Source organism: Passer montanus, unplaced genomic scaffold (assembly GCF_014805655.1).
Source record: "Passer montanus isolate IOZ18808 unplaced genomic scaffold, ASM1480565v1 scaffold160, whole genome shotgun sequence".
NCBI lineage: Eukaryota > Metazoa > Chordata > Aves > Passeriformes > Passeridae > Passer > Passer montanus.
This window is the reverse complement of record NW_024363161.1, coordinates 677824-704826: the sequence shown is the minus strand read 5'-3', so window position 1 is coordinate 704826 and position 27003 is coordinate 677824. Positions and strand designations below refer to the sequence as shown.

At 54.9% G+C, this 27003-nt stretch overlaps 2 protein-coding genes across 2 annotated transcripts in view; both read left to right on the top strand.

The window, feature by feature from the left end:
* Window positions 1-18394, top strand: part of IGSF21 (immunoglobin superfamily member 21) — a 45460-nt gene extending 27066 nt beyond the window's left edge. The window contains exons 3-10 of the mRNA XM_039703170.1: window positions 5295-5416; window positions 11426-11544; window positions 12030-12145; window positions 12820-13267; window positions 16095-16180; window positions 16993-17185; window positions 17280-17318; window positions 18153-18394. Coding sequence (XP_039559104.1) covers window positions 5295-5416; window positions 11426-11544; window positions 12030-12145; window positions 12820-13267; window positions 16095-16180; window positions 16993-17185; window positions 17280-17318; window positions 18153-18226 — 1197 coding nt within the window. The 3' untranslated portion in view covers window positions 18227-18394. The remainder of the gene's footprint in view (window positions 1-5294; window positions 5417-11425; window positions 11545-12029; window positions 12146-12819; window positions 13268-16094; window positions 16181-16992; window positions 17186-17279; window positions 17319-18152) is intronic.
* A 4441-nt stretch (window positions 18395-22835) lies between these two features.
* On the top strand, window positions 22836-26788 carry KLHDC7A (kelch domain containing 7A). Its single transcript, XM_039703172.1, has one exon. It carries the CDS (start codon window positions 23037-23039, stop codon window positions 25668-25670), a length of 2634 nt encoding a protein of 877 aa, XP_039559106.1. The 5' UTR covers window positions 22836-23036; the 3' UTR covers window positions 25671-26788.
* The last annotated feature ends 215 nt before the right edge of the window (window positions 26789-27003 follow it).

The window sequence follows — 27003 nt, the reverse complement described above, 5'->3', positions numbered from 1 at the left end:
AATTCCAGCTTGGAATTGGCTCCACCTCCCCCTTTTTTCAGGGAGGAATTTTTTTCTGCTGGCTCCGCCGTCTCCACCAGGTTTTTCCTTCCCTTTTCCACTCGGTAATATTGGATTAACCCACTTTCCCGGGAGCTGGATTTGCATAATCCCCCCTGCGAGGAGGGATGTGGGAGCGGCTGCTGCTCCGGAGCAAACGATGCTCCGAGAAACCTCGGAGGGAAAGGGAAGGGCAGAAATATCCCAGCTGTGATTTTTATCCCCACAAATCCTCCCTTTCTTCCAGGGGTTTTTACCTCTCCTTCCCTCTTGCTCCTTTCCCAGGGAGCTTCCCAGGTTTGGGAAGTTTAATTTTTCGTGGAGCATCTCAGGATTTGCCCAGTTCTTTCCTGATTTTAAGGGATTTTCTCCTGTTTTTCTCCCTGCCTTGCCTCAGTCCTGGACTTTTGCAGCTTCCCAAAGCTCCCGTGGCAGCTCCGGGGTGTTGGAGGTGATGGATGGATCCGGGAGAGCCGGGGCGGAGTGCCTCAGTCCTGGACTTTTGCAGCTTCCCAAAGCTCCCGTGGCAGCTCCGAGGTGTTGGATGGATCCGGGAGAGCCGGGGCGGAGCCTCTGGAGCTGTGGGATTCTGTTTATTCCGCCTGTAAATCATGGGAATGTGGCTCCGGAGCGCTGGATTGGGGTCACGCCCAGCTCCTTGTTCCCGGGATTTATTGGACAGGAGCAGAAGGAGCTCCTGGAGTCTGAGGGATCTGAGCTGCTCCAGGGGCAGGAAGGGGCAGGGAAAGGGGGGAGAGAGGAGGAAAAGTCAATGGCAGCACTTTGGTGGGGACTGGAGTGGGGAATAACCCCTGGATCCATAACCCTGGGATGGATCCATAACCCTGGGATGGATCCATAACCCTGGGATGGATCCATAACCCTGGGATGGATCCATAAGTCATTGGATCAATCCACAACTCATGGGATGGATCCATAACCTGTGGGATAGATCCATAACCCACAGCGTACATCCATAACCCCTGGGATGGATCCATAACCCCTGGGATGGATCCGTAACCTGTGGGATGGATCCGTAATCCACGGGATTGATCCATAACCCGTGGAACATATCTATAAAACCTGGGATTAATCCATAACCTGTGGGATGGATCCATAGCCCCTGGGATGGATCCATAACCCACGGGATTGATCCATAACCCATGGAATACATCTATAACTCCTGGGATGGATCCATAATCCGTGGAATACATCTGTAACCCATGTGATGGATCCATAACCCCTGGGATGAATCTATAACCCACAGAGTACATTCATAACTCATGGAATGGATCCATAACCCCCAGGATGGATCCATAACTCCCAGGTGGGTGATCCCGTTGGGATCTCTGCACTCCGAGGCTGAGGAGCCTCATCCCATGGGTGAAACCCCATGGAGAAACCCCACACTGCAACCAGCCCCTGCAATTCCAGCAATTCCTGGATTCCCCAGGCATGAGGGACAGCAGGGACAGCCCTTTCCTCCCGCTGGGAAACCCCTCAGCTGCTGGAACGCCGCTGTTTTCAGAATTCCTGGGATGAGCAAAGGGAATTTTTCCGAGAATAAACAGGAACACATCCCACAGGCGGAGGCGTTAATTAACATCCAACAATCCCAACACCTCCGCAAGGTGTGATGTTCCCGGGAACAGGTGTGAACATGGATCTGCACCTGGAGAGCTCCCGAAAAAGCCTTGGCAGGAGACGGGGGTGGCAGAATCCGCTCGGAATGAGGCTGGCAACACCCGGACCTGTTCACTGGGTCCCGGTGCCGGCGTCTCCGGGGTTGCGCCAGATCCCAGATTTGTGTGGTCGGTGCCAGGATGGGAACTGGGAAAATGACTTCTTTTCCCAGTGGAGCTCAGGAAAGCAGGAGAGGGAGGGAAAATCCTTGGAGGCCCCACTCAAGCTCTGTGCAGCAGGAAGGGAAGCGGAGCTGAGCTGGGCTGGGCCCAGAGCATGGGAATTTGGGAATTTGGGAATTTGGGAATTGCAAACGGGGTTTGGTGGATCTGGGGTGTCAGACCAGGGCCAGGAACCATTCCCTGGTGCTGAGTGGGATTCCTGGGATGTCCGGAATGAAGGGTGGGAATGGAGGGGAGCCCACGGAGCTCTGCCTCCGTTAATTAGAGTTTGGTGCTCAGGGTAATTAGCGGGGAGGGAATGAACTGGAGCTGGGATTGCTGGGAGCAGGGCCCTGGCATTGCTCCTGGTGGTATCCCTGCAGTATGGGAATTGCTCCTGGTGGTATCCCTGGAGTATGGGAATTGCTCCTGGTGGTATCCCTGCAGTATGGGAATTGCTCCTGGTGGTATCCCTGGAGTATCGAAATTGCTCGTGTAGTATCCCTGGAGCATTGCTCCTGGTGGTATCCCTGCAGTATGGGAATTGCTCCTGGTGGTATCCCTGGAGTATGGGAATTGCTCCTGGTGGTATCCCTGCAGTATCGAAATTGCTCGTGTAGTATCCCTGGAGTATGGAAAATCCAGAGTTTTCCAGGATAACGAGTTTTTCCCATTGGTTGTGACTCTTTGAGGAATGGGTGGGGGAGGCAGGAAAAAACCTAAATCCAGAGTTTTCCAGGATAACAAGCTTTTCTTGTTTGCTTCTCCAGGGAATGGGCAGGAAAATCCTAAACCAGGAGTTTTCCACTATAGAGTTTTCCTGGTTGATTCTCCAGGGAATGGGCAGGAAAATCCTAAACCAGGAGTTTTCCACTATAGAGTTTTCCTGGTTGATTCTCCAGGGAATGGGCAGGAAAATCCTAAACCAGGAGTTTTCCACTATAGGGTTTTCCTGGTTGATTCTCCAGGGAATGGGCAGGAAAATCCTAAACCAGGAGTTTTCCAGGATAGAGTTTTCCTGGTTGATTCTGCAGGGAATGAGCAGGAAAAAGTGAAACCAGGAGTTTTCCAGGATAATGAGTTTTTTTGCAGTTGATTCTCCAGGGAATGGGCAGGAAAATCCCAAATGTGGAGTTTTCCAGGATGAAGCCTTTTCCTGGTTGATTCTCTAGGGTATGGCAAGGAAAAACCTAAACCCGGAGTTTTCCAGGATAATGAGTTCTTCCCATTGTTGTGATTCTCCAGGGAATGGACAGGAAAAATCCCCTAAATTCAGAGTTTTCCAGGATCACAAGTTTTGCCCAGTTGATTCTCCAGGGAATGGGCAGGAAAATCCTAAACCAGGAGTATTTCAGGATAAAGGGTTTTCCTGGTTGATTCTCCAGGGAATGGACAGGAAAAAACCCTAAACTGGGGTTTTCCAGGATGATGAGTTCTTCCCAGTTGATTCTCCAGGGAATGGGCAGGAAAATCCTAAATCCGGACTTTCCCAGGATGATGAGTTCTTCCCGGGGCTCTGACGTGGACACTGCACCCCCTCCTCCTCCTCCCTCCCCAAACACGGGGAGTGCTGCAGCTGCTCCAGGGAATTTTCCCTCTTTCCAGAGCCATTTCCATTTGCTTGGAGAAAGGGAATCCATCAATCCATGCTCGGGACACGGAGCCTGGATCAGATCCCAATTCCGGCCCTTTCCAACCGCTCCCTTCATCCCACATCCATCACTTCCCAACGATTTTGGGTCCTTTGGGCATCCTGATGGGAGGCTCCAGAGATTTTAATGGATTTTGGGAACAGCAAATGTTCATTTTAATGGATTTCAGGATTTGATCGGGTCACTGTGGAGGAGGGGGAGGCAGGCAGGAGCTGCCTTGGGAACAGCTGAGTTTTGTCGGGAATGGGATTTTTCCTGGGATTTATGAATAATGCAGGAAGAGCAGTGTCTATAATATGTTCGTGTGCTTCTTTTCCCAAAATTCCTGGATGTGGAGGCATCCATTAGGACAGGAACCATGGGATGCTGCCTGATTCCTCCTTTTATGATTCCCAGTTCAGCTGCAAATTCCTATGGAGCTTCTCCCCCCAAAAAATTCCCCCGTGCCTGGAAAAAAGGCTGGAATTAGGGCTGATCCCTGGAGAGAGAGAAATCCTGATGAGGCTTTTTCTGGAATTCTCTGGAATTCCCTCAGGATTGGAAGCGGCTCTCCCAGAGGGTGATTCCAGCTCCCCTTGGATGGGGCAGGATTTGGTCCCACATCTGTCCAGATGTGCTGGGAAAATCCCAAGGCTGCAAACGCCCGATCCATGGCTGCCACCTCCATCATTCCCAGCACTTCCCACCCTAAAAGAATCCTTAAAATCCCTTTGGATTTGGCTCCCTTCTCCATCCCGGAGCAGCTCCCAGGTTTCTCCTCAAACGCAAAGAAAAGTCCGGAAAAATCCTTGGAAACTTCCCAAGGCCGGAGATTTACAATTCCTGTCATTTTTTCCACTTTTCTTTATCCCTCATCCATGCCAGGGTGGAATTCCTTTCCCATAAATGCCTCAGCCTGGGATAATAAACTGGAACAGGTTTTTTTTAGTGATGGATTTTTTTTCCTCCTTTTCCACCACTTTTTGCCACTAAAAAATCGGGAAGAGGGGAAATGGGGAATAACTGCAGAATTTTGGCCAAGTGTTGGGTGGGGATTTGGGGTTTTGTCCTTGGGAAATTTTGGATTTGAGGATTAAATCCCAAAGTCTTCTTCTGCTGTTCCTGGTTTATTTTAAAAAATGGGAAATTTCACTCTCTGCTGGGAGCTGGTTTAGCCCCAAAATTCCCATTTTCCTCCATATTTTTCCACTAAAACTCCTCCTGGAAAGCAGAGAAGATAAATCCAGAGGCACGGGAAGACACAGGGAACAGAGTCCTAAAAAAAAGCAATTTTCCATTTAAAAGTGACAATTCCCAGGTGGAAAATGGAATAACAGGATGGAAAATGTAGACTGAGATTTCACCTCAGCAGGGCACCATAAATCCATAAATTCCAAAGAAATGAAAGATGCTGGGATTCTATGGATAAATATGGAAGTCACGATATAATAAAAACAAAAATTAAAATAAAAACAAAACCAAAATTCTAATATAAATATTTAAATGCACCAGATAAAATATTAAAATTACTATATTTACAACATTTAATACAAATTAAAATTTAAATAATTTTATTCAAATCTAAATAAATACCAAAATAATAAAAATTACATTAAAATGCAAATAAATATTTTAAAACCTAAATAAATACATTCAAATTTAAACAAATCTATTCAAATCAAAATCAATTTATTCAAATTCTCAGAACGAAAACCCTTTGAAATATTCCAAGAAGGGCCCAAAATTCCCAGATTTGGGACACTGGGGTTGTTTCCCGCAGGTCACTGACGGCGGCACCATCAAGCAGAAGATCTTCACCTTCGATGCCATGTTTTCCACCAATTTTTCCCAGATGGAAAACTACCGGAAGCGGGAAGACCTCGTCTACCAATCCACCGTGCGGTGAGTCCTTTCTCCCTATTAATTCAAATTTTTAGGATTTTTTTCCCTATTTTTGCCCCATTGAAAGGATTCCAGCAGAACCCATGCCCCTTCCAAGGAGTATTCCCAGTTTTCCTGATGATTCTCAGGGAAAAGGTGGCGAAAATGGGGATTTTTAGAGGTGGGAATGGGCAGAGAAATCCAACGCTTGGGAAAATTGGGAAAAACAGATCCATATTTATTTATAAAACAGGAACAGGAGCGTCTCCTTGCTTTTATTCCAAGTGGGAATCACTTCCAGAATTCCAGGTTTATTCCTGATTCCACACCTGCTCCATTCCCGCTGCTCTAAAACCGACTCTGCAGCTTGGAAAAAAGGTCAGGAGAGGCTTCAACCCCGGGGGAAAAACTGGGATGGAATTTCCCTTCTTCCCAGTTTCTTTCTGGCTTCATTTCCTCGGGAAATGAGAATTTCCTGATCGGATTTTCCCAGCTCATTTTTCCTGGTGTGGGGAGTAAGAAAAACCTGGATTTCCTCCAGTCTTGGGAGGTTTTCCAGCTGGAAATATCCAGAGTGGCCCAGGAAGGGCTGGGCCTGGCTCATCCCATGGGATGAGCGGGTGGGAAATGGGAAACCCTTCCCAATCCTTTGGGATTTGGGGTTTTTTGGGGTGTTTTTGGCTGTTTTTCCCTGCTACGTTTGGAGTTGGTTTTTATCCGTAAGGAAAAGCACAGCTGCGTGGGAATGAATGTGGATTTAGAGTGGGAAAAGGGCGGGAAAACGGGGCTGGGGAGGGAATATTATGGGATGGATCAGGAGGAGCCTCAGGCCCTGCTCAGGAGAGGCTCGGGAGGAGTTTGGGATGCTCAGGGAGGCGTCAGGAGATGCTCAGGGATTACTCCGGGAATGCTTCGGGAATGTTCTGGACATGCTCAGGGTGCCCGGGGGTCACTCAGAGGATACTCAGGGGTCACTCAGAGCATACTCCAAGGTTACTCAGAGGATACTCCAGGGATATTCAGGAGAAGCTCGGGATGCTCATGAGGATGTTCACGGGGAGCAGGAGTTACTGCAGGGTTACTCAGAGGATACTCAGGAGAGTCAGGGGATGCTCAGGACACTCGGGGGTTACTCGGAGGATACTCCAGGCATGTTCAGGAGAAGCTCGGGATGCTCACTGGATGTTCAGGTAGGTCAGGAGGAACTCCAAGGTTACTCAGAGGAGTCAGATGATGCTTGGGATACTCAAGGGTTACTCGGAAGATGCTCAGGGGATGTTCTGGAGATGCTCCAGGGATGTTCCCGGGATGTTTAGGAGATGCTCCAGAGTTGCTCCATCCCTGCTTTGGTTTCCCTGGATCCACAGAGCTGCTCCTCAGATGTTGAACAAATTCCTGATTCCTGTTTGGAAAAGGTTTTGGCAGCTGCAGGCAGGAATTTCCCATCCCTGACTCCGGGGCTGTAAATCCAGCTGTAAATCCAGTGCTTCCCTTGGGATTTGGCCGTCACTTGCCTCCAGACAGGAAAATCAGGGAATTAAACTGGATTAAAACACTCCCTGTGCCCACGGGAGGAATTCATGGGATGAGGATTCAAACATTCCCTTTGCGTGGAATGAGGGATCAGGAGCATCCCTGGAGCAGGAGCAAGGATCAAACATTCCATGGAATGAGGGACTGGGAGAATCCTGGAGCAGGAACAAGGATCAAACATTCCATGGAATGAGGGACTGGGAGAATCCTGGAGCAGGAACAAAGATCAAATATTCCATGGAATGAGGGACTGGGACAATCCTGGAGCAGGAGCAAGGATCAAACATTCCATGGAATGAGGGACTGGGAGAATCCTGGAGCAGGAACAAAGATCAAATATTCCATGGAATGAGGGACTGGGACAATCCTGGAGCAGGAGCAAGGATCAAACATTCCATGGAATGAGGGACTGGGAGAATCCTGGAACTGGGAGAATCCAGGAACAAGGATCAAACATTCCATGGAATGAGGGACTGGGAGAATCCTGGAGCAGGAACAAGGATCAAGGATTCCCTGTGCATGGAGTGAGGGATCAGGAGCATCCCTGGATCAGAAACAAGGAACATTCCATGGAATGAGGGACTGGGAGAATCCTGGAGCAAAAGAAAGGATTAAACATTCCATGGAATGAGGGATTGGGAGAATCCTGGAGCAGGAACAAGGATCAAGGATTCCCTGTGCATGGAGTGAGGGATCAGGAGCATCCCTGGATCAGAAACAAGGAATCAAACATTCCCCGCTCATGGAATATTTCCCAGACCCGACAATGAAAAGCTGCCACTTTCCTGGCTCCAGCGCTCTGTTTTCCTCCCTTTCTCCACATGTTGAAGAACAAATGGAATTTGGGAGCAGAAAATTCCCCCGCCCCAGGGCCAGGCACTTGAAAGCCTCGGGAATGTTTGGGAAAGTGGGTATGGAGCTGGGAGATGTCATCAGGAAAAGGGTTTTCACAGCTTGCCTTTTTTTCCCAAGGAAAACAGGAGCTGGTAGGAGGAGGAGATCATCCCCAGAGCCAGTTTTTCCAGTCATTGGATTTTTTTGGGAAGGTCCTACTTGATTTTGGGCTCTCAAAGAACTGAAACAAGCCCAGGAAGGGTTTGGGGACAGAGGAAGCATTTCCCAATCCACGTTTTTGTTCCTGTTCATTCTCTCTTTCTTTTCCCATCTATTTATTCTCTCTTTTTTTGGGAATCTTTGCCGTGGTTCAGGCACAGCTGGAGCCATCCCAAGGAGCTTTATCCCAAGAGGAGCCATCCTTATCAGTGTGATCCCGGTCCTTGGTCCTTACCAGCGCTATCCCTGTCCTTATCAGTGCTATCCCCATCCTTATCAGCCTTTTCCAAGTGGAACCATCCTGGGGACATTATCCCGGGAGAAGCCGGCCACATTTGCGTTTTCCCGGTTTCTTACCAGCGTTTTCCCAGGCAGAACCATTCTTATCAGCTTTTTCCCGGGTGAAGCCGGCTTTATCAGCGATTTCCCGCTCATGATCAGGGTTATCCCAGGCAAAACCATCCCAGGGAACGTTATCCCGGGAGAAGCCAGCCGCATCTGCGTTCTCCCGGTTCCTTATCAGCCTTTTCCTGCTCCTTATCAGCGTTTTCCCGAGTGGAGCCAGCCCTATCAGCCTTTTCCCGGCCTTATCAGCACAGCCCAGGGGCTCCGGCACCGCCTCCTTCCATCCCAGCTCTGTGCCGTGAAGAGCAAAGCTGGGAGAGATCCAGTCCCTCCAATCCCGTTTTTTCTCCTTTCCCTTGATTAAAATCCCACCCTCGTCCTACAGCGTCGCTTTGGGAATTCCCATATCCCTTTTTTCCCTGTATTTCTGAGTTGAGGATGCGCCAGGGAGCGTTTGCCTTTCCCGGGCCGGTTGTTCCCTGTCTCCCATCCTTGGGAATTCCAAACTGAGCCAGCCAGGCCCCAAAATCCATGTTCAAATCCAAAGGAATCCTTCCAAACGGGCTGGAACGGGATCAGAGCTGCTCCAAAGTGCTGCTAACGGGAGATTCCCGATCTGTGCGTGGATAATCGGAGCCTGGAACAGATGGTGGAGGCTCGGTTGGAAGTGTTGTATCCATGGAAAGGAGGGATTGTTCACTTCCAGGGGATCCTTCATGCGGGAAGGCAGCCAGGGGCTGGGAGAAGGGAAAAGAGGAACTGGAATCCCCCTGGAAGGGAAAATTCCCCCAAGCAGGATTTTTAACTGGGATGCTCCATGAGGGAATTGCTCCCATCCACATGGGATGGATGAGGTGGGATGAGGCTGCTGGAGAGGAGGGATGGATCTCCTGGAAGAGGGAATGCTGCCAGCTGGAAGGTGGGATGATGCTGGGATGCTCTTCTCCACCACGGCGGGATGGCTGTGCCAGCTGGAAAGGTGGAATGTTGCTGGAAAAGCAGGATGAGGCTTCTGGATGGTGGGGTGGGATCATGGTCCTGACTGGAAAGGTGGGATGCTTCCAGCTGGAGAAATGGGATAAGGATGACTGGAAAGGCGGGATGCTCCAGCTGGAGAAATGGGATAAGGATGACTGGAAAGGCGGGATGCTTCCAGCTGGAGAGGTGGGATAATGCTTCTGACCGGAAAGGCCGGATGTTCCCAGGTGGTGAGGTGGGATGAAGCCACCTGGAAAGGCGGGATGCTGCCGTCCAGTGAGGGAGAAGGGTGGGGTGCTTCCAGCCATAGAGGTGGGATAATGGTCCTGACGGGAAATGTGGATGACTGGAAAGGCGGGATGCTCCAGCTGGAGAAATGGGATAATGATGACTGGAAAGGCGGGATGTTTCCAGCTGGAGAGGTGGGATGATGCTTCTGACCGGAAAGGTTGGATGGTTCCAGGTGGTGAGGTGGGATGATGCCACTGGAAAGGCGGGATGTTTCCAACTGGAGAGGCGGGATGCTGCGATCCAGTGAGGTGGAATAACGCTTCCGACCGGAAAGGCCGGATGTTTCCAGCCATAGAGGTGGGATAATGGCCCTGACTGGAAATGTGGGATGTTTCCAGGCAGTGAGGCGGGATGATGCCAACTGAAAGTGTGGGATGCTTCCTGCTCGAGAGGCAGGATGCCACCATCCAGTGAGCTGGGATAATGCTTCCAACCGGAAAGGTGGGATGCTTCCATCCACTGAGGTGGGATAATGCTGCCAGCTGGAAATGCGGGATGTTTCCAGCTGCAGAAGTTGGGATGGTGCTTCCGGCCAGAGAGGTAGGAAGTCACAGATCAGCAAGGAGAGATGGGGCCAGCTGGAGAGGTGGGATGGTGCTGCCTGGAAATGTGGGATGCTCCCAGCTGGAGAGGTGGGATGGGATATTGGCTGGAAAGGCAGGATGCTCCCAGCTGGAGAGGTGGGATGGGATATTGGATGGAAAGGCAGGATGCTCCCAGCTGGAGAGGTGGGATGGGATATTGGATGGAAAGGCAGGATGCTCCCAGCTGGAGAGGTGGGATGGTGCTGCCATCTGGGAAGGAGGGATGGTGCCAGCTGGCACTGTGGGTTGGGTGGGATGGGATGGTGCCGGCTGGAAAGGTGGGATGGTGCCGGCTGGTGAGGCGGGATGGTGCTGCTGAATGGAAAAGTGGGATTCTGAGGACCAGAAAAACGGGATGCTGAGGATCAGCAAGGTGGGATGCTGAGGACACTGAGGACCAAGTGGGATTCTGAGGAGCAGAAAGGGGGAATGGTGAGGATAAGAAAGGTGGAACAGTGAGGACCGGAAAAGTGGGATTCTGGGGATCAGAACTGTGGGACACTGAGGAGCACAAAGGGGGGGGTGGTGAGGACCAGAAAAGTGGGATGCTGAGGATCAGAAAGGTGGGATGGTGAGGATTAGAAAGGTGGGATTCTGGGGATCAGAAAAGTGGGATGGTGAGGAGCAGAATGGTGGGATTCTGGGGATCAGAAAAGTGGGATGCTGAGGAGCAGAATGGTGGGATTCTGGGGATCAGAATTGTGGGATGCTGAGGATCAGAAAAGTGGGATACAAAAAGTGGGATGCTGCTGGCCAGGGAGCGGGGATGCTGCCCATCAGCCAAGTGACCCTGTGCAGCCTTCCAAGCATTCCAGCTCCAGCAGCATGGATTGTTTGGCACAACTCCTCCTCTCCTGTTTTTCCCAAGTCTCTCTAAAGCCCCTGGATAAAAGGTGGATCGATGAGCCCTCTGGCTTCACTGGGAATTTGGGATTTGCTGTGCGGAGTGTCTGGCAGGGCTGGTGTCAAGGTTTCCATTGGCATCTGCGGGCAGGCGATGTCTGTGGCCATGGATTTGTGCTCCATCCACGTCTCCTTCCAATAATGCAATTCCTTCCCCTCGGAGGAGCTGTCAGTGCCAGGGAACTCCGGCTGCTAAAGCATTCCCGAGCTCCTCCCGCAGACTTTGGAGTTATTAAGAGTTTATTGATCCCTGTCCAAAGCTGCGCTATCCGGGTGCTGACGGATGAATCCCACGGGAAAACAGGATGGGGATGGAGGGGTGAGCACTGTCCCTCCTCCGCAGCCTTCCCGAGGTCCGCATTTCGGACAACGGTCCCTACGAGTGCCACGTGGGGATCTACGACCGAGCCACGCGGGAGAAGGTGGTCCTGGCCTCTGGGAATGTGTTCCTGAATGTGATGGGTGAGCGCCAGGATCGGGATCGAGGGAAAACACTGTGGGGTCTTAGGGTGTGGGAACAGCAGGGATTGGGATTGTTCTGCCATCCTTGGGGGTAGGAATGGGGGTGGAATGGGGACAAGGATGGGGATGGAATGGGGATGGGGACAAGGACAAGGATGGGGAATGGGGTAGAGACAAGGACAGGGATGGGGAATGGGAGAGGGACAAGGACAGGGCTGGAGATGAGGGTGAGGATGGTGTGGGGAGGGGGATGAGGATGCCCATGGGGATGGGAATGGATATGAAGGTGGGGATGGGACATGGAGAGAGATAGGGACAGGGATTGGGACAGGGAATGGATTGAAGGTGGGAACGGGGATGGGAGCAAAGATGGGCATGGGAATAGGAACAAGGATGAGAATAGGGATGAGGATGAAGATTAAGGATGAGGATGGGATGGGGGTTGTTGAGGACTTAATCCTGACTTCCCTTCTCTGCCCCTGCAGCTCCCCCAACGTCCATCTCGGTGCTGGCTGCAGACACCCCGGCGCCCTTCAGCCGCTACCAGGCGCAGAACTTCACCCTGGTGTGCGTGGTGTCCGGTGGGAAGCCCGCGCCACTGGTGAGCTCCCTGTGGGATCATCCATCCCACTGGCACAGGGAATAACCCAACACCTCCTCTGGAAAATCCACCAGATCCTTGTGCTCTTCCATCAGGCCAAACCTGCTCCCCAGATCCCATCTTTCCATGGAGACTGTGGGATTTGGGAGTAGGGAAAGGACCAAACCTTTGGGATTCAGGAGCAGGGAACCAACCAGGCCTTTGGGATTTGGGAGCAGGGAACAAACCAAATCTTTGGGGTTGGGGAGCATGGAATGAACCAAACTTTCAGGATCTGGGAGTGGGGAAAGGACCAAACCTTTGGGATTTGGGAGAGAATGAACCAAACCTTTGGGATTTGGGATAGAATGAACGAAACCTTCAGGATTTGGGAGAGAATGAACGAAACCTTCAGGATTTGGGAGAGAATGAACCAAACCTTCAGGATTTAGGAGAGAATGAACGAAACTTTTGGGATTTTGGAGTGGGGAAAGGACCAAACCTTCAGGATTTTGGAGTGGGGAAAGGACCAAACCTTCAGGATTTGGGAGTGGGGAAAGGACCAAACCTTCAGGATTTGGGAGAGAATGAACCAAACCTTTGGGATTTGGGAGTGGGGAAAGCACCGCGCGTTCCATCCAAAGGGATGCTGAGGACACCCCTGCCACACTCATTGTCCCCTTTGTCCCCTCCAGGTGTACTTCAAGCGGGACGGGGAGCCCATCGAGGCCACCCCGCTGCCGGAGCCGCCGGCCGGCGCCAGCAGCTGGGCCCCCCGGAACCTCCTGCACCGCGACCTGGACGACACCAAGCTGCCGAAATCCCTGGCGGCAGACGGCGAGCTGGGAATGGGAAACCCCTTTCCCACGGCGGATCCGCCGCGGGGGCTGGCGGCCGAGCGGGATTCGGTGACGGAAAGCATTCCCGAGACGGTTGTGAGCCGGGAATTCCCGCGCTGGGTGCACATGGCTGAGCCCATCTATTATTTCCGGCACACGCACGCGCCCGTCAGCGACGGCACCGTCGAGGCCCGGGCCACCCTGACGTGGACCCTGAACCCCCAAATCGACAACGAGGCGCTCTTCAGCTGCGAGGTCAAGCACCCGGCGCTCTCCATGCCCATGCAGTCTGAGGTCACGCTGGGTAAGCCAACGGATTTGGGGCTTTTCCTGGGTTTTAGGCACTTTTGTCCGTTTTGCAGGATTTTTTTCTTTTTTTCTTTATTTTTTTTGGCTTTTCTGTTTTCATTTTTTGGCCTTTCTCTCCGGGTTTTGGCCTTTCCCTAACGTTTTTTGCCTTTTCAACCCATTTATGGTCTATTTAATATTTTTTTATTTTCCCACTATTTTTGGCCTGTTTTCCTTTTTTTTCCCTTATTTTTTCCTTTTTGTTTCTTTACTTTCCTCTCAGTTTTTGGGTTTTAAATTTTTTTTTTGCTTTTTTTCTCCATTTTTTCTTTTTTAAAGTTATTTTTTGCTGCTTCTTTTTTTTTTGGCTTCTTTTTTTTTTGGCTTCTTTTTTTTTTGGCTTCTTTTTTTTTTGGCTTCTTTTTTTTTTGGCTTCTTTTTTTTTTGGCTTCTTTTTTTTTTGGCTTCTTTTTTTTTTGGCTTCTTTTTTTTTTGGCTTCTTTTTTTTTTGGCTTCTTTTTTTTTTGGCTTCTTTTTTTTTTGGCTTCTTTTTTTTTTGGCTTCTTTTTTTTTTGGCTTCTTTTTTTTTTGGCTTCTTTTTTTTTTGGCTTCTTTTTTTTTTGGCTTCTTTTTTTTTTGGCTTCTTTTTTTTTTGGCTTCTTTTTTTTTTGGCTTCTTTTTTTTTTGGCTTCTTTTTTTTTTGGCTTCTTTTTTTTTTGGCTTCTTTTTTTTTTGGCTTCTTTTTTTTTTGGCTTCTTTTTTTTTTGGCTTCTTTTTTTTTTGGCTTCTTTTTTTTTTGGCTTCTTTTTTTTTTGGCTTCTTTTTGGCACTTTCCCCCCATTTTCCTGGACTTTTCCACAGGGTTTTGTTTTCTGTTTTAATTCCACATTTTGCTTTCCTTGCACCCATTTTCTCTCTCCTTTTGTCCTGTTCTTCTGGGGGTTTTTAGGTACGCGTGGGGATCCCATGGGGTTGCATCGGGATAGAGGTGGTGATGCCAAGGCTCCACAAAACTTTTGATGAGAGGAGGGAATCTGGGATGTCCCTCAGGCAGGAGAAGGGATTTTCCAGGTGTTTATGGCCCCCCAGCCATGAACAGTGTTTAGGGTGGGGTTTGCTGGGATAAAAAAGGATTTTTGGAGAATCTGTGTCGTGATGAGCAGAAAGAGGGTGTTGGAGCTAAGGATGGAGCTGTCACCTCCATCCCAATGCCAGGAGATCCAAGGACATCCCATGACCCTTAGTGGCCGCCACAAAGCTCATCCCAGTGGGAATTGCCAGGGAGGGAATTCCTGAGCTGGCTCCTGCCTGTGGAGCTGTGACAGGTTGATGGGATTGAAGCCAGGGAATTTGGGTCCCCACATTCCCAGGTCCCTGGAAGAGCAGAAGCTCCTCAGGTGACTGTGGGATCAACAGGTCCATCACCACCTCTCACCCTGCCAGGAGCTCCCCTCCCCTCTCCTGGCTCCCTCTGGAAGAGGCTGAGCTCTCCATGGGGTTTTCCAGCCTCAGGACACTCCTCTGGAAAGGTTCTCCCAGCCTCCAGCCAGGTGGAGCAGCCTGGGCTTTGCTCCAGGCCAAGTGGAACACTTGGCTCCTCATCATCTCCTGGAGAGCTTCTCCTTGGCTTCCTGACATCTTCACATTAAATCTCTTCTTCAGCATCCAAAACGTATGGAAATCCTTCATTTTCCCACTTTCTGGAGCTCTTCGGTTTTAGATCCAAGGTCAAGACCTCATGGTTTTGCTGTTCTTGCCCAGGAGGTCCAAGACCTGGATTGGCACAGCTCAGCCCACATTGTTCCCAGTCCCCAAATCCAGGGCTCTCCCCATCCCTGGAGGTGTCCCTGCAGCTCCTTGGGTGCCCATCCACTCCTGATTTTTGGGAACCATCCCAGCAGATCCCCTTAACCCCTTCCCTACATCCACAGTATAAATACACACTATGGGTATACCTAAAGCATAGATTCCCAATAAAAGAGAAGATATTCCCAATAAAAGCTGCATTAAACCCAACACCAACCCAAAAGCTGCCTTTTGGTCCCAATCAGGGCGTGGTGGGATCACCTTCAGGGCATCCCACCTGGTCCTGCTCCAGAGGGCCACATCCCACCTGGAAAGAGCAGTCCATGGTCTCAGGGTGTCCAGCAGAGCATCCCAGGGCAGGGATGGCCATTCCAAGGGCTTCCAGCATCCTCCACCACAGCTCTCTGGTGGCTCTTTGTCCCTCTGTGTGCTGCTGGGGTCACACCCAGGTCCATTTTGTCCCATCCATGACATCTGGCCCAGCAGGGACATCCACACAGCCCCAGGTGGAAGCAGGAGCAGGTCCGGTGTGGTGTCCCTCCATCCCAGCAGAGGAGCATCCCTAGTTTGGCATGGGAAAAGGGATTCCTGTTTTTTTCCATGCTGTCCTTGGGATTTTGTGCCAGCCAGGCTTTGGGGTTGCCTTCTGTGCTAACGGCACCTGGGTGAGACTCACCAAGGCCACATTTTTTGGGAATACTCCTCTGAGGTGTCCATCTCCCTGGCTTCAAACCAACCTGATCCTTCTTGGCCTTTTTTTCCAAGTGGAGAAGGGCTTGGTTGGGAAATAACTCCTTCCCATCAATCCATCAGCCTCACACTTCTCCCGTTCTCCCGCCCGGGGGGTCCTTCCCTCCCTGTCCATCTGTCATTCCGGTGTCACTCAGCCTGGCCATCAATCACAGAGCCGTCACCCCCTGGGCTGCCACCCCTGACCGGGATCATCCATCAAAGCCTCGTTAACCCCTCCAAGGGCAGCCCCGGCACCGGGAATGTCGCGTGGCACTGACGGCTCCTCCTGTCCCCTTCCCGTGCAGTTGCTCCCAAGGGTCCGAAGATCACGATGACCCCGACGAGGGCGCGCGTGGGGGACACCGTGCGGATCCTGGTGCAGGGCTTCCAGGTCAGCATTCCCACGGCTGCAGAGGCCAATGGACAGCCTTGATCCAAGGATGTGGATGTGGGCTTGGCTTGGTGGCCTTGGTGACATCATGGTCCCTATGTTGGGATGGGTTGACCAAAGTTGTGGCTGTTCCACCCTGGAAGTGTCCAAGGACAGGCTGGGTGGGGCTTGGAGCAATCTGGGACAGTGGAAAGCGTCCCTGCCCATGGCACGGGGTGGGATGGGAGGAGCTTAAAGGTCCCTTCTAACCCAAACTCAGACCTAAACCCAGACTCAGACCCAGACCATATTCAAACCCAAAGCCAAATCCAAACCCAAATCCCAGCTCAAACCCAGGCTTAGACTCAGACCCAGACCCAAACCCAAACTCAAGCTCAGACCCAAACTCAGACTCAAACCCAAACCCAGACCCAGACTCAGACCCAAAACCAGATGCAAACTCAAGCTCAGATTCAAACTAAATCCAAACCCAGACTCAGACCCAGATGCAAACTCAAGCTCAGACTCAAACCTTAACCTAAACCCAAACTCAAACCCAAACCCAGACCCACACTGAAGCTCAGACTCAAACCCAACCTTAAGCCCAAGCCCAAACCCAAACTCAGACCCAAACCCAAACTCAGACCTAAACTCAAGCTCAGACTCAAACCCAACCCCAAGCTCAAACCCCAACCCAAACTCAGACCCAAACTCAAGCTCAGACTCAAACCTAAACCCAACCCCAAGCCCATCCTCAGCCCCAAGCCAGATGTGATGCTTTCATCTCCAGCTTTGCTCGTTCCCGCTCCCCTCTGACCCCGCTCTCCCTGCAGAACGAGGTGTTCCCGGAGCCGCTGTTCACGTGGACGCGTGTGGGGAGCCGGCTCCTGGACGGCAGCGCGGAGCACGACGGGAAGGAGCTGGTGCTGGAGCGGGTCCCGGCCGAGCTCAACGGCTCCATGTACCGCTGCACCGCCCAGAACCCGCTGGGCTCCACCGACACCCACACCCGCCTCATCGTCTTCGGTACGGCCTCACCGCGGCCCCGCCGTGCCCCCCGCGGGTTCCTGCTCACCTCCTCCCCCCTAAAATTGTTGCTCTGCTCTTTGTTTCCCGCTAGAAAATCCGAATATTCCCAGAGGACCAGAAGACTCCAACGGTGAGCGGTGCTGGTGGCACCGGGATTTCCATGGAGATGCTCGGGGAGGGAAGGGCCATGCAGAGGGCCTGGCCTTGCCTTGGCCCCGGCCCTGGGCCACCTCTCCTTGTCTCACTCCGAGCCCTCACCCATCTCTCCTTGCCTTGTCCCAAGCTCTTGTCCATCCTTCTTTGACTCATCCCAAACCCTTTCTGATCTGTCCTTGTCTCATCCCAAGCCCTTTCCCATCTCTCCTTGCCTCACTCCAAACCCTTGCCCATCTCTCCTTGCCTCATTCCAAACCCTTGCCCATCTCTACCTCGCTCCAAGCCCTTTCCCTTCTCTCCTTACCTCATTCCAGGCCCTTTCCCATCTCTCCTTGCCTCATTCCAGGCCCTTTCCCATCTCTCCCTGCCTCATTCCAAGCCCTCATCCATTTCTCCTGGCCTTAATTCCAAGCCCTCATCCATCTCTATTTCCTCATTCCCAGCCCTTTCTCATCTCCTAGTCTCACTCCAAGCCCTTTCCCATCTCTCCTTGCCTCATTCCCAGCTCTTTCCCATCTCTCTTTGCCTCATTCCCAGCCCTTTCCCATCTCTCCTTGCCTCATTCCATGTCCTTTCCTACCTCTCCTCATCCCCAGCCCTCTCCAGTGTCCTCAGGAACATCCTTGCACCAAAAGGGACCCCGAGGATTCTCCCACCCCATCCCTCATCTCCACCTGACCCCACCCAACCCCCAGGCCAAGCTTTGGGGGGAGATCCCCTCCTAGCCAGTGGTGCTCCTGTCCTGCTCTGAACCCCAGCGTTGGGATGTGGCTCCATGAACTCCTGATCCCTTTTTCCTCCTCTCCAGGTTCACTTCCCGGCCACTGCGGCTTCAGATTCGTTTTGGCGCTCACCCTGACAGTGATCCTGGAGCTCACGTGAAGCTTCACCTCCTCTTCCTCCTCCTCCTCCTCTGTCCAGCTCCTCCCAGCATTCCTGCCTCCAGCCATCGGGTCTCCCGCTCTTTATTTTCTATACTCTTGACAGTCTCGGTCTCTTTCCGTGTCTTGGCTTCCTCAGACGATTGAATTAAAGGGAAAAAGGAAAACCTCTTCTGGGAGAAGGTCGTAATTCATGTTTTACCTGTGCTGGGATTCCCACCTCCATCTCAAGGTTCCCAGCACTGTCTTGGGATTCCCAACTCCGTCTTGGGGTTCCCAGCTTTGTCTTGGGATTCTCGGTTGTATCTCGGGGTTACCAGCTCCATCTTGGGATTCCCAGCTCCGTCTTGGAGTTCCCAGCAGTGTCTCAGGGTTCCCAGCACCATTTTGGGACTCCCAGCTCTTTCTTGGGGTTCCCAGCTCTGTCTTGGGATTCCCAGTTGCATTTTGGGGTTCCCAGCTCTGTCTCAGGGTCCCCAGCTCCATGTCGAGGTTCCCAGCTTTGTCTTGATGCTCTCAGCTCCATGTTTGGGTTCCCATCACCATCTAAGGATTCCCAGTTTTGGGGCTTTGCAAGTTCTTGGAAGGGGGAGCAGGAGAATTCGAGGATTCAAGGACCAAATTTTCCCTGGAAAACCCCACGTGCAGCATTCCCACCACCCCGAGATGCTCCAGCCTCGTCTCCCCGGGGCGAGGACCGGCACACGGCCCCGGCCCTCCCGAGGCCGCGGAGGCGGCGCCGGGAGCCCAAAGCCGTGGATCACTGGGTTTATCCGGTGGGATTCCGGCTGTGCTGGGAGCCAGGGCCCCCGTGTGCCACTCGTCCCGGGCTGGCTGAGGAATGACAAGTGACAGCGGCTCCCGACCCCAAATGTCAGCGCTCACACTTGAGCGGGCAGCGTGTCCCGTTGGCACCGGGCCCCTCGTGGCCAGCTGTCCCCATGGAAACGGGCTGGATCCGGCCATTCCTGCCATGCCCCATCCCGGGAGGGCGTCAATCCCGCAGCACGGCAGCTCCTGGCAAAATCCAGGTGGTTTTGCCCCAGTCCTGGAGGCTCTCCAGCCTTTTGCTCGTTGTGGAGCACCCGGCTGCGGGCCGGGATCTCCTGTGGGGAAAGGATCCCGAGGACGGGGCGCTCCCAAGCCTTTTGCTCTGGGAACTTGTAATCCTGGAGGATTATTCAGCAGCCATGTGGTGCCTCATCTTCCCAAAGCCCCGCACGAGCGCTAAGCATCATTATCACCGTGATGATTAATTATTATTAAGCAGATTCCAGCCTTTCCCTGCTCTGTTGCCAGCCTTGCTGCTTTCCCAGCCTCGGAGGAGCTGAACGAACCCACAGCAGCTCCAGAGCTCCTTCCCATGCAAAATCCCTGAGTTTTACCCTTTGGATTGGGAGCAGTTGGATCGGGACCGGCTGGGATGTGTGGGAGGATCAGCAGCTCTGCTTCCATCCCAAAGGAATGGCATCCAAACATCCAAATCCCATTGGACCTGTGCTTCTACTCCACGGACAAGAAGAAAATCTTCGTCTTTTCAGAAGAAAATCTTCATTTCTTCAGGAATTCTCCCTGCCTCAGTTTCCCTCCACGCTCCGGAGGGCCTCCCCCATGGATCTTCCTGCCCTTCCTCATGGATCGGAGCCGCTCCAGGAGCCTCATCCCGCCCTAATTAAACAAGCGCCAGGATTAAACAGCCATTAGGCCTCCCCGCTTGGAACAGCGAGCATTTCCAGCCGCCCGAAGCTCCATTTAAATGCAAATGTGGCGGGTTTAGCCCAGAACCGTGGAAGTGAGGAGCATTCCCGTGGAAACGAGGAGCAATTCCCGCGGGGGGCCACCACCGGCTGCGCTCGGTGCCACCCCGGGAGCGCTGGGATGTCCCCGGCCAGCGGCTGGGACAGGAACGCTGGGCTGGGTGGGCCTGCATCCCAAACCCTGCCCGAGTCGGGATGCTCTGGGAAGAATCCCTGGGAAAAGGGATGGATTTCCTGGCGTGGATGGATCTGCCAAAGGCTGGGACCTTCCGAGCGCCAGCACAGAGTGAGGGGATTTGGGAGTTTCTCCCCATTTTGGGGCAGAGCTACTCCCTGTTTTCCTGATTTCCGGCCAAAACGAGGCACACAAAGGGAATCCATTCCACCACCCACAGTCCCACCAGAAGGAATCATCCACGCTGTGCTGGACCCCCCTTCCCCTCCCCACCCTCTCCCTGCAGGTAATGGCAGAGACCCCAATTTTCCCCCCTTTCCCCCATCCCCGATCCCGTTGTTCGAGGCGCCGGCAGTGAATGATGCAGGAGGAGGCTGGAGGGGAAAGGAGCGGCTCAGGTTGTTCCATTATTGATGAGAGCTGACAGATCCGCTCCTGACAACCTTCCGAGGAGATCTGATTAGCTCGGAAAAAAAGCACCGAAACCGCAGCGCCTTCGCGAGGGGCTGACGGCAGCTGAAAACCCCAAAGGAGCGGCGTTATCGACGTTCCCGAATTCCAGGGGACTTTGAGAAAGGTTCTAGCAGGTTTGGAAGAGGTAATTACGCTCAATTAGAGTCACAAGCGCCGAGACGTCAGCGCTGCTTCTCCCGCTCCCCTCACACCGCAGGCAGGGATAAACGGGGATTTATCCAGCGGATAAATTTATTTATGGTGCGTTCTTTGGGATAGCGGGACCGGGGGTGCTCCGGCCCTGCAGGAAAGTCAGCGGCAGCTTCGCTCCGCGCCTCCCCCGCCTCCCCCCTCGTTGCCGGCTGGGTTCGCGGGGCTGCCGAGCACATGAATAATTCATCCTCCTCCTCCTCCCCGGCTCCCAAGCGCCGGGATCTTTGCAGATCCAGCCCGGGATGAAAGCCCGGCAGGAGCGGTGAAGGGCCCGGGAGGTCGCGGCTGCCAGACCCTTTCCCAATTAGCCGAGCCCTGGAACGCGTGCCCAGACTCCACACGCGGCCCTCCTCCCGCAGCTCCGACACCGCCCGGGCTTCCAGGCAGGGAAAATTCTCCTTTTCCCAAGGTTTTGGCCAAACCGAGGGCCCCAGGGATGGATTTGGGGCTCTGTCTCCAGCAGGATGGAGGAGAGAGGCCGGGTGGGTTTGGCTGGCGCTGTTTTGGATGCACGACACCACCTGTGCTCCAAAACCCAGCTTTAAGCGAAATATCTTAATTCCCCCAAGCTCTTCTGTGCTGCATTTCCCCACAAGGGGGGGCATAGCATCCCAAATATTCCCCTAAATATCCTAAATAAAATATCCTAAACATCCTCCATTGGTGGATCCGTGTTCCCAGCAGGGACGAGCGCAGGGATCCCTGAGTGCCGAACCAGCCCGGGGGTCATTCCTGTGCTCCCTTTCCATCCTCTTCAGGGATACAAAAACATTTTCAGTGTTTAGAGCAGGATCCTCCAGCTGGAGGGTCAGGGCACCCAGCCCCATCCCCTCCACCACGGGAATTTCGGCCTTCCCGGGAATTTCAGCATCCCAGCCTGGGCAGGGGACACCTCAGCACCCAGGGGTGCCAGGGGTGGTGGAGAATCTGCCCCGAGGGGGTTCAGAGGCTCCTCCCCACCCCAAAATCTCGGGAACAGGCTGGTGGGGATCGGCTGCTCGGTTGGGATGAGGTCTGGGAAGTTGAGGACACCGGGAATGAGTTCCTGAGCTCCCACTGGAGACCCCTGGCAAGGCCCCCTCGCGCCGCAGCCCCCCACGGGCTGGGACACGGCACCAGCACACCCCCCACATCCCCCGGCTTCATCCCTGAGGAAAATCCCAGCAGGGAGCGAGTCCCTGAGTGAAAGCAGGAGCTCCCACCCACCCCAGCTTGGCTCTTTCTTCCCTCGCTCTTTTCCGCCTCTCTCGGGTGTTCCCCTGGGTCCGATCCCCTGGAGTTCTGCTCCCTTGGCGGCGGTGGCAGCGATGCCATTCCCCCCCACCGTGGTCCTATTTTTGCTGTCTTTGGGACAAGAATCCCCCGAAATCTTCGGAATTCAGGCCAGGAGCAGATCCACCACCAGCACCTTCCCGGGGAGAGAACGCAGCCCTGCCGTGCCTCAGTTTCCCCATGGTGACTCCGATCCCTGCAGCATCCCTCAGGAATGACAACTCCCATGCCGAATTCCTCCCTGCTTTGATTCCTTCCTTCACTCCTCTCCTCGTGCCCACAGCCGAACTCCAGCCCGGTTTCCTGCCCAGCTCCCGGATTTTCCCCCTTCCCGACGCCCCCAGCTCCTTTTCCACCAGCTCCTCCTTCCCGGCCACTTCCACGGCGGCCTCCGAGAGACCCCACAAGCTCCGGGGCTCTTTCCCGTCAGCCCTCGTTAGGCAGCGCGCGGCAAACCAGGGCCGCTGAATTAATTAATCACTGAATTAATTAATCACTGAATCAGCCGCTGAATTCGTCACCCGGCCGTGCCGCGGAGCAGCTGCTCGGCATCAGCCCAAAGGGCTCCCGGCTGCTGCTCCCTCCCTTTTCCGGAGCGCCGAGGGATGAGGAGCCGTCGCTGGGCACAACAACTTTTTTCTTTTTTCTCCTTTTTTCGTTGTGTGACCCTTTTTAAAGCACCGCAGAGCAGAAGCAGCTCCCCGGGGATGTTTTTCCTGCCTTTGTGCCCTTCCCCGAGCCTCTCTCTCCGTTTCCCAGGCCAACAGAGCCGGCCCTGGGCTGCACCTTTCCCTGGAGCCCAGCCCATCCCAAACATTCGCGGCTCCTCCGGAAGCCTCCTGCCAGCTCTGCCCGCTCAAAGTCACCTTGTCCCGGCCCGCCGCGCTCCGGCCTCTCCCGGCAAATCATTAATCGGCTCCTCGGCATTCCCGCATGGAAAAATGCCCCAGCGGGTGCCCCCGGCCTGGCACTCGGACATGCAGCTGCCCGGGAAGCTGCTCCTGTCGGCGGCTGCGCTGCTGCTCCTGTCCCTGGCCTTCAGGTTTTATAGGAACCGCTCCCCTCCCCCGGGAAAAATCCCACCGGGAGAGCAGCGGGAGAACCGGGATGGGGATGGGGATGGGGCTCTGAGGAGGAGGAGGAGGAGGGATGGGGGGGACAAAGCTGGGAATGGCCCCGGGATGCGGCACGAGGCTCTCCGGGGGGAGCAGAGCTTTCTAAGGAATGAGGAGGAGGAAGGAGAGGAGGTGGCTTTGGAGCTGATTCCCAGGAAAGCCCGGTTTGGTCCGGCCAGAATGGATAGGGAGCTGGGAGGGAAACTGGGATGGAAGTTGGGAATGAAGTCAGAAAGTGAAGCAGGGGTTGAGCTGGGGAGTGATCCCAGGAACAGGACGGGAAGTGAGCCGGGAAAAGAGCTGGGAAAAGAGCCGGCAAGCAAGCTGGGAAGCAGGCTGGGAATCAAGCCGGGAAACAATCCAGGAAGAAAGCCAGGAGGTGAGCCAGGGAGCAAATTGATAATGAAGCCGGGAATGGAGTCAGGAAGTGAGCAGACAAATGAGCTGGGAAACAAGCTGGGAAATAAATTGGGAATTAAGTCAGGAATCGAGCTGGGAAGTGGCCTGGGAAGCAAGCTGGAAAGTGAGACAGGAACTGAGGGGGGAAGTGAGCTGGGAAGCAAGGCAGAAATTTTGCTGGGAAGTGAGTCGGGAATTTTGCTGGGAAGCGATCTTGGAAGCAAGGCAGGAGTCGAGGTGGGAAGCGAGCCGGGAATATCGCTGGGAAGCGAGCTGGGCTCTCACGACCCCGGGGCCGTGGCCGGAGCCCGGGGCAGCCCCGCGGGGAGGGACGAAGCTGCCCCGAGCTCCCCAGGGGTGCCCGATGCCCGGACAGAGGGGGATGGATGCGCCCAGAGCACGGAGCAGGATCCGGCTGGAGCAGGGAGGAGCAGGGAGGGCAGCACGGGGACAGTGCGGACCCTCAGCGTCACCTCCAGCCTGGGGCTGCTGCTGACGGCGAGCGAGGCGGGCTCGGACACCTCCTACTGCTTCTCCTCGGTGGCCAAGATCCAGGTGGAGGAGAACTTCATCCCGGAGCGCCGGGACAAGGACGGGGATAGCCCGCCCAGGCCCGGCCTGCGGGGCAAGGTCTACGACTACTTCATGCAGTCCACGTCCGAGTCGGTGTCCAGGCGGAGGTCCCTGCCCTTCATCCCTGCGGGGACATCCCAGCGCCGCGGGGAGCGGGACCAGGCAGAGCCGCAGAGCTCCGGAACCCAGGGGGAGAATCCAGCTTTGGAAATCCCTGATCCCGACAGCTCCTCAGCTCCACAGGAGGACGTGGAGAACCCTCCAGAGCCATCTTCTCCCGGCTGGAAGGGCAGCACCCTGGGGATGGCACCCCAGCTCCCGTTGCCCGGTGGGGTTCCAGCTGCAGGTCCTGAGCTGTCCCAGGTGTCACCCCAGGTGCCACCCCAGGTGTCACCCCAGGTGTCACCCCCCGGCCAGGTGCACCTGGGGAACTGCTCCGAGGTTCTGCGCGCGGCCAAGGCGCGGCAGCAGCGGGCCCTGCAGGACACCGCTCTCCAGGTGATGAGCGACCACCTCCTGCAGGTGCTGCGCTCCCCGGCCATCTACGGCCGCCTCAACGCCGGCGAGCGGGAGCTGCTCCCGGCGCTCCGGAGCCGCGGCCGGCCGCGCCTGGTGGTGGCCGACGTCCCCCCGGCCGAGCCCGGCCACCGCCGCGGCCGCCTCTGCTACTACGACGAGGACGGGGACCGCTGGTGCCAGCTGTGCCAGCTGCCGGCCGAGGTGTCCGGGCGGGGCTGCGCCGTGCGCTCCATGTTCAATTACCTGTTCGTGGTGCCCGGCTGGGAGGGCACGGGCCGGGCACGGAGCCCCTCGCGCCGCGTGCTCTGCTACGACCCCCTGGGCGACAGCTGGCACGACGTCTGTCCCCTGCGCCAGGCGCGGCCGCGCTGCCAGCTGGTGGCCCTGGACGGCCACCTCTACGCCATCGGGGGCGAGTGCTTGGCCACCGTGGAGCGCTACGACCCCCGGCGCGACCGCTGGGCCTTCGCCGCCGCCCTGCCCAGGGACACCTTCGCCGTGGCCCACGCGGCCACCGCGTGCGACGGGGACATTTACGTCACCGGGGGCACCCTGCGCTCGCTGCTGCTGCGCTACGACGCCCGCGGGGACAGCTGGGCCACCAGCCCGGCCGTGGGTGACAAGGACAGGACGGCCGAGCTGGTGAGCGCCCACGGGTTCCTGTACCGCTTCCAGCTGCGGCGCGGCGCCGGCGGCACCGAGGTGGCCGTGTCGCGGTGCAGCGCCAGCGCCAGGCTGTGGTACCGCTGTGGCAGCCACCCCCTGCCCGAGCCGGCTGGGCTGCGCTGCGCCGCCCTGGGCGGCCTCGTCCACTGCCTGGGCCGCGGGTTCCATCTCCGCTTCCTCGCCGACCCCGTCTCGCCGCGCTTCGGGGCCAAGGAGCTGCGGCCCTTCCCGGCGCCCCACGGGAGCCTCCTGCCTGCCGTCCTGGTGCTGCCCGAGGGGGGCACGGAGCCACCGCGGCCCTGAGGGTCCCCAAGGAGCCGGGGCAGCCAGAGAAGGAGCTCCCAGCCCGAGCTGTGCAATTCCAGCCCTCCATGGACTCGACTTCCTCCCAAACTCCAGGATGGAGGAAGGGATCAAACCCTTGGATCTGACCTCTTCCCAAACTCCAGAATGGAGGAAGGGATCAAACCCTTGGATCTGACCTCTTCCCACACCCCGGGCTGGAGGAAGGGATCAAACCCTTGGATCTGGCCTCTTCCCAAACCCCAGGATGGAGGAAGGAATCAAACCCTTGGATCTGGCCTCTTCCCACACCCCGGGCTGAAGGAAGGGATCAAACCCTTGGATCTGACCTCTTCCCAAACTCCAGAATGGAGGAAGGGATCAAACCCTTGGATCTGACCTCTTCCCACACCCCGGGCTGGAGGAAGGGATCAAACCCTTGGATCTGGCCTCTTCCCACACCCCGGGCTGGAGGAAGGGATCAAACCCTCGGGCGCTGCAGGGATTCCCAGCCCGGAGGAGGCTCCAGGAAGAGCCGGGAGGAGCTGGGCGGACTCGTTTGCTCAGGGGAGGTTAAACAGGGCCGTGTTTGCTCGGGCGGCAGCAAATCCCGGATCTCCGCGGGCTCCAGCTGTCCGGGACCTGATTTAGACCTGATTTAGGACCTGGTTCAGACCTGGCTTAGGCTCCAGGCGGGGAACATTGACCCGGACACGGATGGGGAGTGGTTTGGGGTGGAGGTCGCTGGTACAGCTCACTCACCCTGGGAAGAGTTCGGGGCTGGCCTCGTTATCTCTTATCTCGTTATTTCTCACCTCCTCCTCCGAGGGCAGTGGTCTGTGTTTAATCTCTGTGTAAAGCGGTGCCGGGGGTTCAGGCACAGCTGGGCCTAAATTAAAGCGAACATTCGGTGAAATGAAGCCCGCGCCTCGTTTTAAGCCGAGCCTAATTGGAGGCAAGAGCGCGCTGCATGTTCGACATCGCTAATTAGGCACGGCCGGCAGCTCCGGGGAGGCGAACACGGGAGCAGCGCTCCATCATTCCCTTTTTCCAGGAGCAGACACTCCCTCATTCCCTTTTCCCAGCTTTTCCAGGAGCAATGCTCCATCATCCCCTTTTCCCAGTGCAGACACTCCCCCATCCCCTTTTCCCAGCTTTTCCCAGTTCAGACATTCCCTCATCTCTTTTTCCCAGCTTTTCCCAGCTCAGACACGCCCTCATTCCCTTTTCCCAGTTTTCCTGGGAGCAGATGCTCTCTCATCCCCTTTTCCTAGTTATTCCCAGTTTTTCCCAGCTCAGACACTCTCTCATCCCCTTTTCCCAGTTTTCCTGGGAGCAGATGCTCTCTCATCCC

Bases quoted from the DNA above. Each gene is read 5' to 3' on its own strand.
- KLHDC7A (XM_039703172.1), top strand. From the start codon at position 23,037: ATGCCCCAGCGGGTGCCCCCGGCCTGGCACTCGGACATGCAGCTGCCC.